This window comes from Phodopus roborovskii, unplaced genomic scaffold, assembly GCF_943737965.1.
Source record: "Phodopus roborovskii unplaced genomic scaffold, PHOROB, whole genome shotgun sequence".
Taxonomy (NCBI): Eukaryota; Metazoa; Chordata; class Mammalia; order Rodentia; family Cricetidae; genus Phodopus; species Phodopus roborovskii.
In genome coordinates, this window is record NW_026126514.1 from 19943375 (window position 1) to 19958206 (window position 14832).

General features: G+C 42.8%; 1 protein-coding gene across 3 annotated transcripts in view; it reads left to right on the forward strand.

The window, feature by feature from the left end:
- Positions 1 to 14832, forward strand: part of Daam1 (dishevelled associated activator of morphogenesis 1) — a 163175-nt gene that overhangs the window by 56346 nt on the left and 91997 nt on the right. For all 3 annotated transcript variants that reach the window (XM_051195970.1, XM_051195969.1, XM_051195971.1), the window contains exon 2: positions 9885 to 10101. In XM_051195970.1, the coding sequence (XP_051051927.1) occupies positions 9919 to 10101 (183 nt within the window). In that variant the 5' untranslated portion in view covers positions 9885 to 9918. The remainder of the gene's footprint in view (positions 1 to 9884; positions 10102 to 14832) is intronic.

The following is a 14832-nucleotide window of genomic DNA, read 5'->3' on the forward strand; positions in this document are numbered from 1 at the left end:
CAGATGCTTCTGCAACCTTTGACTGTATCCCATGATTCTTTGGCATTTGGCACCTGGTATGCTTGGGAAATGAAACTAGACAAGAGGAATGTGAGAGGAGAGAGATGGCCAGAGAAAGAAGCAAAGCTATCTTTCCCTTTCACATTTTCTTGATAAGAGGCCTTGAGTTGTGGGGCTGCAGCCCAGATTTCTTTGGAAGTCCCTGGAGAACTAAAGTGTGAGGTGGACCAAGGCTCTGAAAGCAAGACGTGTGGCAACTGAAGTGGGAAGTCCCAACATTTCTCCCTAAGGTTCTTACCATACAGATGTGTGTCCCTCTGTGTGCGCTTGGGACCTAAATTCAATTTGTCTCAGAGATTTCAGAAATGTACAGACATGCTTGTAATTTGGTGTTGAGATTTTTAACTGGAGAATTTACTATGAAACATCGTGTCTTGGTTAAAATAACAGACCTAGAGAAGGACTAATGGTTCCCACTAAACTTCTGAGTCCATGCAGAAACTGTTAGCACTTAGGCGAGTGGGTGGCTAGCGGGCGCTTTGTGCCTCATGTTCCTTTCCTGCTACCAGCTCATCTAGGCTATAGTTCCCTCTGTAACTACGCCTGTTAGGGGAAAACCCTGAGAACATAGCCAGTGAATGCTGATCCTTTGGTATGGTCAACCATCTTTAAAATAGGTAACAGAAGTCTCTGATGAACCAATTAAAATGTGTACAGATCAATGTAAACTTAATTTTGTCATTAGAATGTTCATGTTTCCCCCAAACATTGGATATCCTTTGTGTCTTGCTTTGTGGCAAGTAGATGTTACAGATCTCCTATGCCATTATCAAAGGAAAAGTGTTAGGAAGGGGGTTCTTACAGACTTGAAGCTTCTTGCCAATTTAGAAAAAAAAAAAAAAAAAATCTCAACCACCATCATCGCCTAAACTCCCTAATATTGGCTTTATTCTCTGACCTGTGCTGCATTGAGAGGTTTTGTTTGTTTTGTTAAAGAGCAGTACAAGTGACTCTGACTCTGAGCTAGACCACAGATGGATTGAATTTCTTACCCTTTGCTAAGCAAAATGCACCTGCTCCAGAATCTTAAGTAGCTTTAATTGCTTCCTTGTGCACAGCATAGTAATAGCCATCTGTAATGTTATAGATGGATTGCATCGGGATGTCCCAGAGGTGACTTCTTCCTCTGCCCTAGTGCCAGAAGCTGAGATTACAAAAGTGTTCTGGTTGAGGGCCCAGCTGTCATGGTGGAATTGGTCCTTTCTTTCAGGCAGATCTGATTAAGAAGGAGCCAAAATGTGACACTCTGGTTCCTGATTTCAGGAATCACATATGCCCTCTGTAGACAAGAGAAGGACCAGCTCTGCTGGTCCCCAGTCATCCCCACTAGGCTGTGAACTCCCAGAGTGGTACTCCATCTATGTTTCTAGCTGTCTGGCATATTGAAAGGATTCTGATAAGGTTAACCGAGTAAAAGTTTATTTTCTAAAGCAAAATATTTTTAAATGTAAGGAGTTTGGGAAGTACCTAAAGGTCTTTGCCATGATTGGACCTCCCACGGAGCCGATTTGTAAATGAGTTGACAAGGTAGCACTTAACTAGTTTTCCCAGAAATCTTTTGTTCTTCTCCAGGGAAACTGCAAATACTGTGAGGGTCAGTTCCATCTGCCAAAGCATTGACCAGCAACAAAAATTTGACTAGAGGCTAAAAAGTACCCGACACTCCAGTTGGTTATAAATGTTCTGGTGGTTGTAAAAACAGATTCAAGGACAACTGTGGGAAGATCACAAAGTCACATGCCTGAAATTCAGAGGTCACACCATCTGCTCACTTAGGCATTTATGCTTTTGATTCAGCAAGCATTTATTGAGAACATACCTCGTGTCAGGGGCTAAATAAGACATAGTCACTGCTCTCAGGGTCCCTGAGTCTAGTGGAAAAACAAACTATAAGTGCACTCAGTTATGTGTATGTACAATAGTTGTGGCAAGGTTGTATACCCATCCCTGGAAAGTTTAAGGTCCATAAAAATGGCCAGATAAGGAAGGAAAACATGGGCTATTGAGATGGCTGAGCAGATAAAGGCGCTTGCTGCTGATACTGATGACTTGTTTAAGATCTGGGACTCATGTTAGAAGGAAAGAACTACTCCCTACAAGTTGACCTCTGCATGTACCCATACATGTGTCCATGCCTGTGTGTTCATGTACATTCTTGTGCGTGCATGCATGCTCAAGAGTGCAACTTCTATTAAGGCCTGATGATGGCATATGCCCACTTGTGTGTTGGCCTAAGCTTGGGCAGTGTTTGGGAAGTTGGGAGATGAAGGCAGGAAAATCAAGTCACCCTTTGAGTTTGGGCCTCTACCCTCTCCAGTCTCCCATTAGTCACACCCTAGGCTTCTCTGTGGCTCAAGTGTGCCTGTCTCCTTCATGATACAGCCTAGTGAACATTCTGCTCCTGTCTGGAACCCTTTCTACTGACACGGCACTTAGCTAAATGTTACTTATCAGGTGGGGCCTTCCCTGAGCCTTATCTGGAACAGCTCAGTAGATTAAATGGATGCATTTGATGTTGAAAGACAGCCATTGTAGTCTGAAGCCCAAGGGCATGTATAGGCACTCCACCTACTCTTCTGGTCTCTGAATTAAGAATGGTTTTCATATATTTGGTGGTTGAAAGTAAGTTTAAAAAATACTGTTTATGGATATGATAAAACATTTTTAAAGATTTTTTAAAAGTTTTTATTTATTTGTTTTGAGAGAGAGGATCTCACATAGTTTGAACTCACCATGTGTGGTTCATTATCCTGGAACTTCTGACCCTCCTACTGGAATTACAGATGTACACCACCAGATCTTACTTAGTGTTGTTCTGGAGTGGAACCCTGAGTTGTGTGCCTGTTAGGCTGCACTTCACCAACTGAATTATATCCCCAGTCAGGAATGTGATGAAGTAACATGAAATTCATATTTCACTGTCTAGAGTTTTTTAAGACTTGGGTTCATCATGTTTACATATGCCTGTGGCTGCTTTCATGGGAAAAATGGCAGCATTGACTACTTGTAACAGAGGTCACACTTCCTACAGTACCTAGAGTATTTACTGTCAGGTCACACACAGGAAAGGGCTACCAACACCTGGCCTGAAAACCAAGAGCTAGGAATAAGAAACTGTTGAAATCATTCTGTTAGGAGGTGAAAGGTGGCGGCCTAAGGCCAGGACCCTGATGCTGGAGAGGGTGGGGACTGAATTCCAGCCTCACTTCTCTGCACACCGCACACCCAACTCCCAGCTGGCCAGGCTTGTCTGCATGAACACCTTTGCTTTACCAGCAAACAAAGGCTTCCACAGGCTTCTCTTTCTAATTGGCTTCTGGCAAGAAGTGATGGATGTCATGTGCTTGGAGGGCTCAAGGCAGCTGTTGGAATTGTAGTAGTCAGTGAAGTGTTTGATGTGGATGGAGGCTTGTGGAAGTGGTTCCTGCCTCTGAGAGATCAAGTGGATGATTGCTTTTACATCCTGTTTTGATCTGTATCTAAGAGATGAGGCTCTGAAAAGTGGCCTTCCAAATATGTTCATGAAATGGCTGCCAGTTGGACATCTCAGCTATTCCTATGCCTGATGGATAATTTTAATGTGCATTAAATCAATTGTGGTTCCATTGAGGAATGAGCATGAAATCTTGACTTCTGGGCCTAAAATTATTTCAATCAGATTCTGACCTGTAGTAGAATCTAACTTTTCACCCATGTTAGAATTAGTCATACCCTCATATTCTCCTTTTAAGATTTAAAAAAGGCTTTTGACTGAGATTTAGGTCCCAACACTATTACTCCCTGGCCCCTCAATACAACCATGATGTAGTATAGCTTGAATTTATATAAAACAACTTAGAAAATGCAAAATTTCCAAATTGTTTGGTCACCATCTTGTATGTGAGGTGTTAAGCAACATATGCTTTGGGCATTTGTCCTCAGGGAGTTGACGCCTTCAAACAGGGAAGAAAGATAACATCACAGACGACTGTACCCTTTGTGTATCGTGGGTGGCATCATGAAATGCTGTGAGGATTCAGACAGGTTGGGTAGTTAGCAAGACTGTCTGGAAGAAGTGGCTAAACACTAACTTGAAGCCCTTCAGACCCTCCAGGTGCCGTCCCTTGTATATGCCATGTTTTCTCACCTTTATTTCCCAGAAGTCTTAAGTATTCCTCCCACCGCTCCACCTAACCACACAGACCTTGACCTGAATGGTCTCTTCAGTTTACTGTTAATAGGCTTTGCAGGATGCTGACCTGGCTTTCAAGGAGATGGAGGTTCCTGCCCTTTTGACACATAACAAAGACAAACACCAAGCCTTACAGTTTAATGAGATAAGGCATGACTCCTTTGACCTAGTGTGCATCAGGGGCCTATCTATCAGCGTGCAAGACATGAGATTAGCTAGATCAGTGCCTCTCAACCTTCTAATGCTGTGACCCTTTAATACAGTTCCTCATGCTGTGGAATAAAATTATTTCCTTACTACTTCTTAACTGTAATTTTGCTACTGTTGTGAATTGTAATATAAATATCTGATATGTAGGATATCTGATATATGACCCCCAAAGGGGTCGTGATCCACATGTAGAGAACTTCTGACTAGAGAGACTTCCACAGTGATTTGAGGTTGCTGAGATATTTATGCTGTGTATTATAAACATAGACATTTGCAGCAGATTACAGGAAGACAACTAGTCCTTGTGCTGGAGATGGAACTTGGGACATGATGCTCTCTCTTTTGAGTATTTTTAATAGACATTTTTTTTTTCACATTTTCCTCCTTTTTCTAAAGCTAGCAAATAATCACATCAGTTATTTCAGAAAATCTTTTTTTTTCATTAATGGTACATATAGTATGCCCCATTTTAACAATATGGGGCACAATAGAAGCTTTATGTCTTAGAAAGTCCAGGTGATCTGCACATATCACAGAGTCAACCACTGCTGATATTGATAAATCTCTCCCATTCTTCTTATGCTTTTATGCATGTAGACTTTCAATAAAATGTGATACTGTATATCTATAGTTATGAGCATATCATTCGTATCCTCTTGTAAATAGCTGCTGCTGATCCACCATCTTTGTGCCATTATATAACAATTTTTACATAATTTCCCATCATTGTCTCTTATCTTATGCTACTATTTATTGGCTGTTTTGGATGGTTTGATGTGTGTGTGTGTGTGTGTGTGTGTGTGTAGCGGGGAGAGGGAGAGGAGAAACAAAGTACATCTTTGTGTTTCAGAACGAGCATTTAAGGTATATTTCCAGAAGCAGAAATACTAGGTCAGAATGTGTGCCTGTTTTAAGGCTTTGATAGGTTGCTTTAAGAACTGTTGAACCAGATCCCAGCTGCCATCGGCCACAGATGTGTCTCACAGCCCGAGTGCTCTGGAGACTGGTACTGGCAGGGCGGGAGGATGTTGACAGAAGTCATGAAGAACAAGGGGCTGCCTAGGATGAAAATGGTAGGAGTACAAGATATTTGGGCGGACATAGGAAGTGGCTTGTGAATAAAGTAGGATACTATTAACAAAATAAAAAACATGGGAAAATTGGGCTAAAATTCAGTTTGGAGCACTGAAAGCCCATTTAAAATAGTACTGAGGGAACCATTAGCAGATTTTTGAGCAAAGAAATGAGAGCCCAGGGCTTTCCCATAGGAAACTGAGGATGTGCACTAGCCTGCCTCAGGCTACACATGCCCGACACCCTTGTCAGTGCCCCCATCCCCTCTTCTGGAGTGTCCCGCTTTCCTGCTCGCTTCTGACTCTGCTTGTCTATCAAGGACTGTTTCCAGATCTTACTGCCGGTTTTCCTGAAGCTTGCTGTCAGGTTATGTCATATTACCTTTGTTTTAATGATTTGATATGTTACTGTCCCCTGGCTCTAAGTTCCCATTTCTGAATCCTTAGGTGCTCACTGTGTATGGGACATAGCAGGTACTGATGAACATTTGTCAAGGGACTCCCATGTACCACATGTGTGTTGTATGACCTATATGTAAACCTTAGACCAAGAAATGCATATTCCAGTTCAGTAAGATAGTAAATGTCTGAACTGAATCTTTTTTCTCAGAGCCAACATGGTCACCCTTCAGGGCTACATCCCTCCCTCCCTTCGTGTCCCAAGGGCTTGGAATTGCAGATGCTGAGAAACCATGCCCACACCTCTCACTGCCTAAACAGCTAAGGGCTCAGTCCCAGAGATGTTTGCAAGCCATGGTTATGTATAAAATCTTTCCCAAAATATTAATGCGGAAACCAAAAAAAAAAAAAAAAAAAAAAAAAAATGGTGATGCTTTTTACAGTGGGGTTTGTAGAGTTTCACTTGTAAAACTTAAGGATAAAACTAAAGAAAAAATCTCTCCAGAACTATTTTTAAATGCTACCACACTTGTTTCTAGTCTCTGTCTTGTGTTTCTATTTGTATTATTACGTGCAACAGTCTTGCATAATACATTGCTCTTTAAAAGCTGAAAGCCTTATAGGCCAAAGTTAAGTGCCCAACTTTCATCTTCCTGCCCCAGAGTTTGTAAATTTTTTGAAGTAGAGCCCTTTAAAATTAGCTAGAATATTAAAATTCAGTGTGATTGTAATTTAAGAAAAGTAGCGCATGAGAGAAAGATGCCATGAGACAGGGTTCAAGCAGAGGGGATTTTTATTAGGGAAAGGGCAGGGGAGAAGACTGGCTTCTGGGTATGGGAGCAGCAGGAAGCAGGAGAAAGGAGAAGAGGAGAGGAAAGAGGAGGAGGGGAGAAAGAGGGGGGAGAGGAGAGGATGGGAGATGGGCAGGGCCCTTTAAAAAGGGACATAGTGACTATGCACAGGTGGTGCTCTTAGTGGCTACAGCTGAGGGTGTATCCTGTCAGAACCCCAAGCACAGGCCCCCACGATGCCTGAATCCTAACAAGTATTCCCTAAGTATTTACTATGGCTCTTCCTTCATAAAATAACCAACTAGTGGCAACTGCTCTGCAGAGCTTCACTGGCATGGAGGGATAATGCACGGGATATGGAAAAATGACTACTGTAGACCATAATGGGGGTGGCCTCTTTGAGGGAGTGCTCATGCTTTATCATGAGGATTCATCTGTGTACCTGCCAGTCTCTGACATTGTTGGTGCAAAGATCCTGAGATCGAAGCCAACATGGTCCGTGTGTTTTAGATGCAGTAACCCAAGGCAAGGTGGGAAGGCAGGAGGGACAGGTTGAAGAGGCTCGGGAGACGAGCTGGCTGTGCATGTTCTTTTTAATTGCAGGAAGTTTTCTGAGATAGCTAGGGTGCATTATTGCCCTGGGCATTCCTAAGAGGAATGGTTTGAAGATAACAGTGCCAGCCAGGGGCTCCTTCCTGCTACCTGATCTTCCTTGCTCACAGAGAGCTGCCTATGGCTCCCATAGCTGTGGCCCACTGTCTTTCAATCCTACCTTGGAAGCAGCACTGTTCTGAGCCTGGTTCTGTCTCAGCCCAGAGATCAGCTCAAGTTTAGACAGATGCAGGCCTTCTCCTCCCCCTTGGGTCTTTTCTTGTCTTTTAGGAAGTGCCTGCCATCTGCTAGCTCTGAGTGGGAGGACAAACTGCTTTGTCCTTAATTGTGAACATGGCATCATTGACTTCATCTCTGAAATCAGCTGTCTTCCCCCTGGGAGGGGCTTGGCATTCTCTATAGCTCTTCAGCAAGCCACCTGTGTTCAACGCTAAAGTGTGGTGACCCTATCCCCTTCCACCTCGCTTGACATGGATCTCTTGCCTCCTGCTGCATAAGCTTAGGCTAGCCTCTGGAGAGCGCCTAGCTTCTCCTGTCTGTTTCCTGTCTCCTTGTAGGGCCGCTGGCACTACAGACCTGTCTGTACTACTTACATGGGCTGGGCTCTCGCCGGAAGCAGCGCTGCACAGTCACCTCCCAGTGCTTCCTTTCCTGTCCGTGAGACTGCTTTTAATATGTGCTGTGGTAACACTCACTACGTGGGTTTTCTGGGACCTGGTTTTTCCCTTGGTTGTATCACTTGGAAATAATTCCCAGACAAAATATGGTTGTAACGCAAAAAATACTCAACTCCTTAAAAACAATTTTATGGTGAAAATTCAAAAGGGTATAAGATAGAAAGGGACAGCTCCCCAAACGTTTTTATTTTTGAGGCTACTGTTATTAGTATCTATGTATATATCCATAAATCTTAATATGTTCTGTAAACACCCTGTAATCTTGCAGGGTATATAGTATGTGTACCATGTATATAGTACTTGAACTTTCTTTTTTTTACTTACAATTTGGGTGTCTTGTTCTGGTTAACGAATTCATAATATTCTATTGTGAACCTGCTGTAATTTATTTCAATATTTTCCTTATTGGTGGACTCTTGTCTTTCTGTTTAAAAAGTGCTAATCGCTAAAGCTTTTGATTTGTCATTAACTTCAGTTATGTTAAACATTTACAGAGTGACTCCTCTGTTTCTGGCATTAGACAAAGTACATTAGACCACGTGCTTCAGTTATCACTATTTAACAGAAGATACAGGATAAAGAACAGGACTGCACACGTGCTAGGACAGCATCTATTCAGTATTACGCAGTCAACCTATGGGAGGTGACGGAATTTAAAGATGTTTGAGGGCTGACTTGATGGCTCAGCAGGTAAAGGCACTTACCACCCGGATTGATGACCTGAGTTTAAGTTCAGTGCCAGGAGCCCTCATGTTAGAAAGACAGAACTGACTCCCCCAAATTGTTCCCAGACTCCACACATAAGAACTGTGCCACAAAATGTCCCTCCCCACAAATAATTAAAAAAGTGAAAGAAAAGATATAAAGCTTTAACTTGAAAGCAAGGATAATGAGATTTTCTTGGGACCAAAGAAGAAGCAATCATTCTTTTTTTGTTTTGTGGTTGGTGCTTATTTTTGATTATAATTTACAGACACTATTTCTCCCTTCCCTTTCCTCCTTCCAATCCCCCTCCTCCATAAACCCTTTCCTAGTCTCCTTCATTCTTGGCCTCTTTTTTCATATATATATATATATATGTATACACATACATACATACATATTCTAAAATGTAACCTGTTGAGTTCATGTAATGCTGCTTGTGTGCATGTTTTCAGGGGTGATCATCTGGCACCAGACAACCAATTGGTATGCTCTTCCCTGAGTAAGACCATCTCTCCCACTCCCAGCTTAGTTGTAATGTTTTTGTTGTTGTTGTTGTTGTTGTTGTTGGTTTTTTCCCCCCTTTGTGTGTAGGATTGAGGCTTTGTGGGTGTCCCCATTCAGTTTGGTATGTTCATTGGTATCATACTTGTTTAGCTCACATTTGGGTTGTGGTATTTGTCAGACTTTATGGGTGTAGCTTCTGATATTACTAGGAGACACAATCTCACAGCAAACTCCCTGATCCTTTGGCTCTTAATCCTTCTGGTCTCTGTTCTGCAATGTTCTCTGGACCTTAGGTGTGGGAGTCCATTGGGTTTGGGCTCCACAACTCTGCATTTTGATTGGTTGTGGTTTTCTGAAATGATTTCTGTCTGATGCAAAGAGACGTTTCAGAAACAGTCATTTCTGAGGAAAAGGAATTCCATACAAAGAATAGCCAGCCATCATCTGGACTGGCCATGTTGCAGGGTGCAGTATCTGGAGCTGAACTTTTTGTACACAGTTGGCTTAAAGAAGGATTCAATACGTGAATGGAAGGACATGGATTGTCTGCCCTCCTTGTTTCCTGTAGAGTCTACATGTTGCCAGAAGCACAGGCAACTCTCTTTTGAATTGGTTTGATTTAAAAAAAAACAAACATTTTTTTGTCTGTCATATTCAACCATGTCATATCTTCTTTTTGCAGAGTTTAGTAATATCAAGAAATAGGAAATTCAACCATGGCCCCGAGGAAGAGAGGTGGACGAGGGATTTCATTTATCTTTTGCTGTTTCCGAAACAATGATCACCCAGAAATTACATATCGGCTTCGGAATGATAGCAACTTTGCACTTCAGACCATGGAGCCAGCGCTGCCCATGCCCCCTGTGGAGGAGCTGGATGTCATGTTCAGTGAACTTGTGGTGAGTCCCAGATGTCTACACTAATGTTGTTGATAAGCCGGGGGAGAAGAGGAGAGGCAATGGGTTGGGTTGGCTTAGCTGTATCTGAACCTTTACTGTCCTTACTGAACTATGGAAAAGTATATATGTGTGTGCACAGATTGTGACAGGTGAATGTTGAAAAGGGTCATATGACTGTACATTCAAGGGGTTTGTTTGTGCTTCAAGTAGGCAGAAAAGGGATTTCAATGTTTGGGTGTTCAAATAGTGGTAGGTACTGTATCCTAACTTGCTCTTTCTAATCCATCCACATTCTTCCTCAGGTCTATACTTACGTGTGTAACTTCTGCATCTACATCACACCTGGGATGTCTCCATGTTTCCCCACTCCTTTCTCCATGTATAATATTAGTGCTGTTTGAAAATTAGTCATGCTTCCCAATTTGTCTTTGAACTTTGGCGAAAGACATCAGTACTTAAGTGCAGTATTATTACTTAGACTAATGACAGGATTGGAGTAACAGCTGTTGTGGAAAACTTTTTATAGATACAATCACACTGTAGAGATCACTGTCCTCAAATGAGATGATATAGACCGGGTTGGACCTGTTCATCAAGAGGTGCAAGTGGACTCTTCACTTTTATGCTGTAATTTACAGAGAGCTAGTATAGAGATCAGCAAGACCCTGCTTCATTCACTACTCTGAACTTGCCTACTTAAGTATAGATGGCCATGTTATTTTTCTGATCCCAGTTTCTGAAGACTGTAGGGTATTCCTTCCATATTTAAGCCAGATCAGGCCACAGTGGGTGGGGTCTAGTGTATGACCCTTCAAGGTGTTCAGTAAAGTCCCAGGAGTACCGTATCATCCTTTGATCACAGCCAGTATTTCCTAGTGGAGTTTGTTCTCATTGGGCCACGTGATTGTGGTCTTTTGCTTGATTCTTGGGGCAGAAAGTCGGCTGTGTCACTGACAGTGTTGTCCCAGCTACAGATGAGAATTCAAAAATGGAAAGATGAGCCAGCAAGAGAGAGTCTGTGGAGCTGAGGTTTGCATTTTGGTCTCCTGGGAGGAGAAGTGAGCCAAATTTTGAGCAGAGTTGATTAGGATAAAAAAAAGATAGCTTATGATTGCATGTTTATACTTTATGATATTGAATATTTTATCCCTTCTGCCTTCCCTAAGCCATGAAGAACTTGATTTTAGGTCTTAAAATAAAAAGCTAAAACCAGCTGTGATGGGACATGCCTGCAATCCTAGCACTTCAGAAATGGTGGTGGGATAACTGGGAATTCAAGGTCATCTTTAGAAGGCCAGCCTATGTTGCACACCCACACCCACACAGGTGGCTGGCTCGGTATATAGTTCAGTTGCCTAGTGTACAAGATACTCTGATGTATGACTTTTCTCATTCCTGTAACCGACCTGACACAGAGCCACTTAAGAGAGAAGTGTCTCTTTGGCTTTAGTCCAAGAGTGACAGGAAGGCATGGCAGCAGGAGTGTGGCACAACTATTAGTCACATGTGTCTGACTTGAGGAAGCAGAGACAGATGAGTGTTGTCCCTTTGTGTCAGTCCAATACTCCAGTGCACGGAATGTTGCTGCTCACATTCAGGGTGGGTCTTGCCTGTTCACTTAAATCTTTCTGAAAACACCTTTGCAGACATACCCAGACTTGTGTATCCGTGGTGTATTCCAAAGCTTAATGAGTTGGCAATGAAGATCAGCTATGACACCTGGATTCAGTCCCCAGCACTACATAAACTGGTCATGATGACTCAGGAGGATCAGAAATTCAAGGTCATCCTAGGCTCCATAGCAAGTTTGAGGCCATCCTGGGATACATCAAACTCTGTCTCAAGCAAAACAAAGCACACACAAAGAAAGTTAAACCTGGCCCTCAGAACTGTGATGAATTCTTGCTGATAGCAGCAGAAGTTCTACCATTATCAAAGCTACAAGCCCAGGGTTCCCCTGGAGGGGTCATGTGAACACTTGCTGTGGGGTGTATGGCAGGTGATGGGGATATGGTCAGGGAAGACTTTCAGAGGGCTGGGAGGAAGGGCTAGAGGCCTTAGCCTGCATCAGTGTTAGGGGTTCACCCCGGCTCAGCTGTAGTTCTGTCCCTGGCCACCTTCTTCCCAAGAGGAAAAGCAGCAGCAATCTCTAAGTCTATAAGTAGCATGTCACTGGGGCCCATGCTTCGTTGCCAATGTGGATCACATAGACATGCTTGAAAACACAGGGTTAGACAGGGTCATTCTTTGGTAGAGGTTGGCACCACTAGTCACATGGCCAAGGATGAGGTCACCAAGATGGATGGAGGATGCATAGTCCTCTCCCAGGGAGGGGCTGTGAATCATGGGCCATGATGACTGTGGAGCAGGGTAGTAATGATGCATTTATGGCTTGGTTTTATTTCCTGCTCAAAGGGCTTTACGATTGAGTGTGTACCTGAGGAGAGGTGTGCCACTGATAGCTGAAGACCTCGTGGATTGTGGACCCAGTGAAGAGCTAGTATCTCTGTAGCTTCTGCATCTTTGCTCCTTCCATCATATTCTGTCAGACCCCTGAATTGAACCCCACCCAGGAGCTGGTGGTGGCAGCTCCATGTGTATCTTGAAGATTGCTTGTTACTTTGCATTCAAAGAGAGAAAATTCCACTCTTTGCGTATTGATGTCTCTATTGTGTGTGAGAAAATTGCCTACAGCTGCTAGTTGTTTAAAAAAAAAAAAAAAAAAAAAAAAAAAAAAAAAAAAAAACAATGCCAAACCAGAACTTTAAGCCAAAACCATTGGAAAACAAATTATCTTGAGGTTTGTTTCTGTCCTGGTGAGTGACGATGGATTTTTGTCTACCTCTGACTTCAGGGACTTAGACCACAAATCCTTCCAATTGCCAGGGAAGGCCTGAGGCCAGAGAGGTGGGCTCGAAGCTGCTGGAAACTTCTTCTCAGAGTTCTCCCAAGCAGTTGTAGAAGTAATCCTTCCTGGCCTTGTGCTGGAAAGGGACTGATGGCAGAGAGGGCCTGCCTCTTTGGTCAGTACTTCCGACTGCCTGCTCTGCCTACAGTCTAGAGGAATTTCTTTCAAGGCAGGTTCTGTTTGAGTTTGCCCTTGACTCCTTTTCTGTAAAATGAGGATCACACCTCAGTAGAGGGTTGATGTAAAGACTAAAGAAGATAATGAAAACAACAACAGAAACCAAACACAAAATGCTGGCACCTAGCTAGACCTGGTTTTATAGGCTTGGATTCTCAGCTATTTGGAACATTGAGGAAGGAGGGTCCTAAGTTCAAAGCCAGCGTGGGCAATTTAATGAAGTAAGTTGAATGCTTTGTGTGTACAGATTGACATGTGAGAGGGCTTAGGTTCAGTACAGAAAGAAAGAAAAAGGAAGGGACAGAGGGAGGGAGGAAGGAAGGAAGGAAAGAAGGAAGGAAGATGGGCTGGCACAGGAGTGATGGGAGGTAATTCAGGTCCTTTCTGAGGGCAAAACTCCCAGCAAATGGCCAGTTTCCGAGTTTCTTAGATGCTAATCTGCTTGCTCTGTGAGGCCTGAGCTGCTGGCCCCTTTCCCTGCATCTGCTGAAAAGTGGCTCATCAGAGCAGGCCATTGTCAGTCTACTTTCCCTTATCCTGTCTGATGAATCACTGCCATTTTTAAAAAGTGATACCAAATGACTTTCAGAAGCGTGTATTGCAACCATATTGTCTCATTAATGAAGCAAACCTAGAGGGAGGTTGAACATTTGAATCTTTAAAGAAACAGCCAGAAAGATGTGCCTTGTTCTAGCAGGGCAATAAGAATTGGAGGCACTTGGCCACATCATTTTCTTTGGGGATCAAACCCAGGGCTTTGCATTTGCTAGGCAAGAGGTATAAGGTTCCTCTATGCAAAACATACAGTTTTGTGGCCTTCCATGTGTTCATAAAACTGCAACCACCACCAAAATCAATCTAGGCATTTTTGTTGCCCTTAAAATAACCCTCATATCCATCAATCATCACTTCCTATCCATCCTGAGCCCCCACCATCCCCTGACAGCCCCTAAACCACTTTGTCTTAAAGAATTTGCTTTTCTCAGTTTGATCAAATGGAATCAGAGCATGTAGACCTCACTGCTACCCTTTATGTAATATCAAGATTCCTTTATTGCATGGATGCTAATTCTTCATTTTTAATGTTTGCCGAATATTATCCCATCATAAAGATATATCCTGTTTTAGGAATTTTTCAACATCAATGGGTATTTTAGAATTTTATTTTTATATTTTGTCAATTGAGGATATTGTGAACATGCCATTCTCATGGGTACAGACGTACTAGCGGAAGTCCTAGGCACTACAAGAATACTGTGTTTACCTTTGAGAGCTGTCATACTATTCTAAGGTGGCTACCCTGGCTCTCATTTCCACCAGCAACCTATGGAGCTTCTAGTTCTTTTCTAAACTGTTTCTCTCTCTCTCTCTCTTTCTCTCTCTCTCTCTGTGTGTGTGTGTCTGTGAGAGAGAGAGACAGAGAGAGAGAGGTATATATGGTATATATGAGCACATATGCCACACATATGGCAGTCACAAGACAACTTTGTAAAGTCAGTTTCCACCTTTGTGTGATTTCTAAGAATTGAACTCAGGTCATCAGGCACGTACAGCAAGAGCCTTTACCCTGCTGAGCCATTTTGCCTGATATATAGCAATAGATACAGATATAGATATATGGCAGAGTATATCCCAATTTTTTTACA